The 7,495-nt window shown below is 41.8% G+C and overlaps 1 protein-coding gene across 1 annotated transcript; it reads left to right on the top strand.

The window, feature by feature from the left end:
* The first annotated feature begins 2,091 nt into the window (after nucleotides 1-2,091).
* mrps16 (mitochondrial ribosomal protein S16) lies at nucleotides 2,092-4,123 on the top strand. Its single transcript, XM_041889245.2, has 3 exons — nucleotides 2,092-2,254; nucleotides 2,949-3,215; nucleotides 3,428-4,123. Exons 1-3 carry the CDS (start codon nucleotides 2,242-2,244, stop codon nucleotides 3,547-3,549), a joined length of 402 nt encoding a protein of 133 aa, XP_041745179.1. The 5' UTR covers nucleotides 2,092-2,241; the 3' UTR covers nucleotides 3,550-4,123.
* Nucleotides 4,124-7,495: the final 3,372 nt, after the last annotated feature.

Genomic DNA, 7,495 nt, shown 5'->3' with positions numbered 1-7,495 from the left:
GGTCTAAAAGCACTGCAATGCTTGAGGCGTCACTACAGATCCGTGTTCGATCCCGGGCTGTGTCGCAGCTGGCCGCGACCGTGTGACCCATGAGGCGACGCACAATTGACCCAGCGTCGTCCGGGTTAGGGGAGGGTTTGGCCGGCCAGGATGTCCTGACACGGTCGCCAGTTATACGGTGTTTCCTCCAACACATTGGTGCGGCTGGCTTCCGGGTTAAGCGAGCAGTGTGTCAAGAAGCAGTGCAGCTTGGCAGGGTCGTGTTTCTGAGGACGCATGGCTCTCGACCTTCGCCTCTCCCGAGTCCGTACGGGAGTTGCAGCGATGGGACAAGATTGTAACTATCAATTGGATATCACGAAAAAGGGGCAATTTTTGTATATATGTTTTTTAAACTTTTTATTTTTTATGATTAAATAAAAATATATATAAAATATAAAAAGTGTTACTGTGCACATGGCGACGGGAAGATGTTTTAGGGTGCAGGTGCTGAGGAGTATTTTTCTCTGCTCTGCTGATGGGTATTCTTCTACGCTCATACAGGAGTAATAAAGGCCTAGTGCACTAATTTTATCAGGAGGTGCTGCAACACCCTCAGCACCCCTACATCTTGCGGCTATGACTGTGAATTAAGTTTTAAAAGGATCTCTGTCATTACTAAATGCATAATGTGATATATTTTCACATTACAACTTTTTAACACACAAAAAAACATTTCATTAATAAAATATTTTCTCAGTCGTCTTCCTCAAATGAAGTGGATGATGACGCAATCTTTGCAAGAGGGAGGGAATCTGATTTCATTGGTCCTCAACTCGTAGGCTGAGTCATTTAATTTAGGGTAAGTGGAGTTAGCTGTGAGTTAGCCTGCCCCGGAGCAGGTTAGTTCTGAAGGATTCGTTGCCATAGAAATTTACCTGGCTAAAAGGTGAGCCAATTTCGTATGACTGGTTATCCCGAGTTGAACTCAGAGATGTCCAAAGTTACCTTGCTAACTCCTCAAACCTGCTTGGTAGGATACCCCTCAGATCTCAACCCAATTTAACACTGATGGTAGATTCTGGAGCGGCGACCGAGACAGCGTTTTCCACCAGCATCAACAAAACACCAAATTATGGAATTTCTCATGGAAAAACGGTGTCCCATTGCTCCAAGAGTTCCAGACACTTGCAGAATCTATGCCAAGGCGCATTGAAGTTGTTCTGGCGGCTCTTAGTTTCCCAACGTCCTATTAAGACTCTGTTGGTGTTTCCTTTATTTTGGCAGTTACCTGTATGTGGTATCTGTTATCAAACTGGTATCAAATATAACTATGTGTTAATTCAGAGACAAAGGGCTATCAGAGTCTGACCCCTCCTTAGACAAAACCATGTGTTTGTCACACACACAGGAACAGCATCTCTCCACAACAGGAGTGTGAAATCACCATGTTCCAACAGGGAAGGAGTGGGGCTCCCAAAGGGAACAAATATCAGTGCACCCGTTGTACATCATGCAAAGCACTGACCCCTCTATTCATGGGTCACTCTCAGGAAATCAATGTTTCTACTCTGCTGTTGCAGTGGCTGGAACGAGAGCAGAACTTGTGTAATCATCTAAAGACATCTAGAATGAGGAGAGGACTGCATTGGGCTAACTTTAAATGAAAATCATATCAGAGGCATTAAGCACTTTTTGAACATATTTTATAATTGCAATCATCACTTTACTCAATGAAATACAGTATACTTTTAGAGTCTACTGTTTCATTTAACCAGACCTGATAGCCTACTACAATTCAACAAATGAGCGTATTTTATATCGTTAATGTCTGAAAAATAACTGAACATTACATCTCAATTAGATTGGCAATAGAAATATTTCAATCAATATGTATTGATTTTGATACACATCCTGGGCCATGATGTTTCTTTAGATGTGTGTGACTGTATCTTAAATCCATTGAAACTGTCACAAGTGTAAAGTGTACAACTTTACATGCAAAAATGTCCTTGTCGTCGTGCTGATAACTCCCCTCAAGAGCTCGGACAGTGCAGTGTAGTCCACTGGCGCCATCTGGTGGACAGTTACAAAAATGAGAGGAAACGCTTCAAGGAACATAACTTCCTGTTTAAAAATGGCTGCACCCTTACGAATGTCACATTAGAAATTACAAGTAACGTTACTGCTTTATGTAATATAGAAAACGTTATTGAGCTTTTACATATTCGTTTGACCTCTTTTTGCAGCGTATACATAAACATGGTCCGTCTATGTAAGTATGATTCGGTTGCTATTTAGCTAACACTGTCAGTGGGAACATGGGCTAGCTAGCAAGCAGGAGTAGTACTAGTAAGTAGTATGCCTACACGTCAACCCGATATGGCTGTAACGTTACTGTGTAGCTAGCTAGGCTAGCCTCAATGATTGGTATAGCTAACGTTAGATACCACAGTGATGTTTCTAATAAGTAGGCTAATGTACCTTTCATGGAATGTACATCATAAATCAAATCAAATCAAATTTTATTTTTCACATGCGCCGAATACAACAGGTGTAGACCTTACAGTGAAATGCTTACTTATAAGCCCTTAACCAACAATGCAGTTATAAGAAAGAATACCAAAAAAAATCACACAAAAAATATAATATAAAATAATACGAAATAAAAGTAACAAATAATTAAAGAGCAGCAGTAAAAATAACAATAGCGAGGCTATATACAGGGGGTACTGGTACCGAGTCAATGTGCGGGGGCACCAGTTAGTCGAGGTAATTAGGGTAATATGTACATGTAAGTAGAGTTATTAAAGTGACTATGCATAGATAATAAACAGAGAGTAGCAGCAGCGTAAAAGAGGGGGGGTAGAGGCTGTTTAGAAGCCTCTTGGACCTAGACTTGGCGCTCTGGTACCGCTTGCCGTGCGGTAGGCAATTTAATTGCAGATTTTGTTGTATTGTCTTTACAGCATCCTTCCTACTGAAGACATACCATGGAGGACACATTGTCATCAGATTGGCAATGGCTGGCCACAAACAGTCTAACAGACCCTTCTACCGCGTTGTGGCAGCTTACAACAAGCGAGCACGAGACAGTAAATACATAGAACAATTGGGCTCTTATGACCCCCTGCCAAACATCTACAATGAGAAACTGGTCAGCTTCAACTCCGACAGGATCAAGTACTGGATGGGCTGTGGTGCACATCCAACGAAGCCTGTGGCCAAACTTCTAGGTGTGTTCCCTCTACACTCACCATGAAAACACACACTTTCCAGGTTTATTGAAACAACCAATGTAAGGCCTACATCATGCAAAAGACACTAAATCACAGGTTAATAAACTAACTAATATACTTTTAACTGTACTCAATACTTCCACTAAAGTCTCAATGCTACCTTGGAATCTATGTGGTCTAAGTCATCCCTCCCATCTCTGTTCCTGTAGGACTGGCTGGGTTCTTCCCCCTGCATCCCATGACGGTGACAGAGGCAGAGCGTCGCAGGGCCCTGGTAGAACTAGCAGAGGGAGCAGCGCCGGAGGAGGTAGATAAGCAGCAGGAACTATGAGAGCTTCAGTGCTGGAACGTGTGGGACTGTCGAGCATAGCAGGATGTGGACATTGGACACGAAGGACAGCCGAATATGCCATTCCCCTCCCAAAAGGCTGACTGTTTCCAGGGAAAGCCTTTGTTCTATGTGTAACTATGAATATTCAAAAGCAGTGCTTTTCCTACAGCTTTTCTTTTTTTATTTAACCATTGTGCAGTTTATTCACATCTCTATAGCAATACAGTTGTTTAATAAACAGTTTCTTGTGGTTAAAGTTATAAATTTTCATTGTGTTGGGATACTTTCAATGTTTCCAAATCATACCTTTTTTAGAGCAACATTTGCTAAATGCCACTTTGCTCAATGAATGCTTTGAATACTGTTATCAGGAGGTGGGGTATCTTGTATTAGCTCAGTCACTTATGAAATGATGATAAAATCAAGTAAGATTTTTTGTTGTTTGTTTATGATTGGGCTGTGTTTACAGATATTCCACTACTGACACGTTGCCAAGGTAAAACAAATATGAATGTTGTGTAATGTTAAAAGGCCCCTGTGGTAAATCATTAAACTGTTTGATGTTGGACTTTAATGCGCAATATTTAAGTTCCTCTAACACAGGAGAGTAATGCAATAGGTGGGTGGGTTTGTTGACAGGATCTACAATGATTTAACTTGATCTCTTTTGTTCAATGTCACATTTATTGTCTACCATCCCTAGGACTTTCTTGGTGACACTACCTTAATGGACAGTTCTTGGTGACACTTCAAATACTTTAACAAGTATTTTAATGCATTAAATTCTCAAATGGCGAGAGACTGCTGTTCCAACAAGGAAAGTAAAGCATTTGTATCAAGTCTCACATTTGTATTGTCACGTGCACTAGTACAGTGAAATGCCTTTCTTGCTTGCTCTTTCCCAACAATGCAGTAATCAATATCAGTAGTACTATAATAATAAGTCAAGTAGAACAAAAACACATGAGAAACAGAAATAAGAACACAAGTAAGTAAGCTATATACAGGGTCAGTTACAATACTATTTTTACAATGTGCAGGGAGACTGGAGTGGTAGGGTTAGATACAATTGAAGTCGGAAGTTTACATACACCTTAGCCAAATACATTTAAACACAGTTTTTCACAATTCCTGACATTTAATCCCAGTAAAAAATCCCTGTTTTAGGTCAGTTAGGATAACCACTTTATTTTAAGAATGTGAAATGTCAGAATAATAGTAGAGAAAATGATTTATTTCAGCTTTTATTTATTTCATCACATTCCCAGTGGGTCAGAAATGTACATACACTCAATTAGTATTTGGTAGCATTGCCTTTAAATTGTTTAACTTGGGTCAAACGTTTCGGGTAGCCTTCCACAAGCTTCCCACAATAAATTGGGTGAATTTTGGCCCATTCCTCCTGACAGAGCTGGTGTAACTGAGTCAGGTTTGAAGGCCTCCTTGCTCGCACATGCTTTTTCAGTTCTGCCCACACATTTTCTATAGGATTGAGGTCAGGGCTTTGTGATGGCCACTCCAATACGTTGACTTTGTTGTCCTTAAGCCATTTTGCCACAACTTTGGAAGTATGCTTGGGGTCAGTGTCCATTTGGAAGACCCATTGGTGACCAAGCTTTAACTTCCTGACTGATGTCTTGAGATTTTGTTTCAATATATCCACATAATTTTCCTTCCTCATGATGCCATCTATTTTGTGAAGTGCACCAGTCCCTCTTGCAGCATAGCACCCCCACAGCATGATGCTGCCACCCCCGTGCTTCACGATTGGGATGGTGTTCTTCGGCTTGCAAGCCCCCCCTTTTTCCTCCAAACATAACGATGGTCATTATGGCCAAACAGTTCTATTTTTGTTTCATCAGACCAGAGGGCATTTCTCCAAAAAGTATGATCTTTGTCCCCATGTGCAGTTGTAAACCGTAGTCTTGCTTTTTGATGGCGGTTTTGGAGCAGTGGCTTCTTCCTTGCTAAACAGCCTTTCAGGTTATGTCGATATAGGACTTGTTTTACTGTGGATATAGATACTTTTGTACCTGTTTCCTCCAGTATCTTCACAAGGTCCTTTGCTGTTGTTCTGGGATTGATTTGCACTTCTGGCACCAAAGTACGTTCATCTCTAGGAGACAGAACGCGTCTCCTTCCTGAGCGGTTTGACGGCTGCGTGGTCCCATGGTGTTCATACTTGCGTACTATTGTTTGTACAGATGAACGTGGTACCTTCAGGCGTTTGGAAATTGCTCCCAAGGATGAACCAGACTTGTGGAGCTCTACAATTTTTTTTCTGAGGTCTTGGCTGATTTCTTTGGATTTTCCCATGATGTCAAGCAAAGAGTCACTGAGTTTGAAGGTAGGCCTTGAAATACATCCACAGGTACACATCCAATTGACTCAAATGATGTCAATTAGCCTATCAGAAGCTTCTAAAGCCATGACATCATTTTCAACTTAGTGTATGTAAACTTCTGACCCACTGGAATTGTGATACGGTGAATTATAAGTGAAATAATCTGTCTGTAAACAATTGTTGGAAAAAGTACTTGTGTCATGCACAAAGTAGATGTCCTAACCGACTTGCCAAAGCTATAGTTTGTTAACAAGAAATGTGTGGAGTGGTTGAAAAACGAGTTTTAATGACTCCAACCAAAGTGTATGTAAACTTCCGACTTCAACTGTATGTATAGGGGTAAGGTGACTAGGCATGAGGATATATGATAAACAGAGGCAGCAGCGTACAGTGCATTCGGAAAGTATTCAGACGCCTTGACTTTTTCCACATTTTGTTACGTTACAGCCTTATTCTAAAAAGGTTTAAATAAAACATTTACCTTATCAATCTACACACAATACCCCATAATGACAAAGCGAAAACAGGTTTTTAGAAATCTTTACAAATTTATTAAAAATAAAATACAGTGCATGTCAGATCAAAAACCAAGCCATGAGGTCGAAGGAATTGTCCATAGAGCTCCGAGACAGGATTGTGCCAAGGCACAGATCTGGGGAAGGGTACCAAAACATTTCTGCAGCATTGAAGGTCCCCAAGAACACAATGGCCTCCATTATTCTTAAATGTAAGAAGTTTGGAAACACCAAGACTCTTCCTAGAGCTGGCCGCCCGGCCAAACTGAGCAATCAGGGGAGAAGGGCCTTGGTTAGCAAGGTGACCAAGAACCCGATGGTCACTGACAGAGCTCCAGAGTTCCTCTGTGGAGATGGGAGAACCTTCCGGAAGGACAACCATCTCTGCAGCACTCCACCAATCAGGCCTTTATGGTAGAGTGGCCACTCCTCAGTAAAAGGCACATGACAGCCCGCTTGGAGTTTGCCAAAAGGCACCTAAAGGACTCCCAGACCATGAGAAACAAGATTCTCTGGTCTGATGAAACCAAGATTGAACTCTTTAGCCTGAATGCCAAGCGTCACATCTGGAGGAAACCTGGCACCATCCCTATGGTGAAGCATGGTGGTGGCAGTATCATGCTGTGGGGATGTTTTTCAGCGACAGGGACTGGGACACTAGTCAGGATCGAGGGAAAGATGAACGGAGCAAAGTACAGAGAGATCCTTGATGAAAACCTAATCCAAAACCTGCTCCCTCAGTACACAGCCTAGACAAAGCAGGAGTGGCTTCGGGACAAGTCTCTGAATGTCCTTGAGTGGCCCAGCCAGGTCCCAGACTTGAACCTGATCTAACATCTCTGGAGAGACCTGAAAATAGCTGTGCAGCGACGCTCCCCATCCAACCTGACAGAGCTTGAGAGGATCTGCGGAGAAGATTGGGAGAAACTCCCCAAATACAGGTGTGCCAAGCGTCATACCCAAGAAGACTCGAGGCTGTAATCACTGCCAAAGGTGCTTCAACAAAGTGCTGAGTAAAGGGTCTGAATAATTATGTAAATTGTATTTGAAAATATTGTTTATTTTCTCACAAACATTTCTAAAAACC

This window comes from Coregonus clupeaformis, chromosome 10 (assembly GCF_020615455.1).
Source record: "Coregonus clupeaformis isolate EN_2021a chromosome 10, ASM2061545v1, whole genome shotgun sequence".
Lineage (NCBI taxonomy): Eukaryota > Metazoa > Chordata > Actinopteri > Salmoniformes > Salmonidae > Coregonus > Coregonus clupeaformis.
The sequence above is the reverse complement of the archived record's forward strand: the minus strand, read 5'-3'. Positions and strand labels throughout refer to the sequence as shown.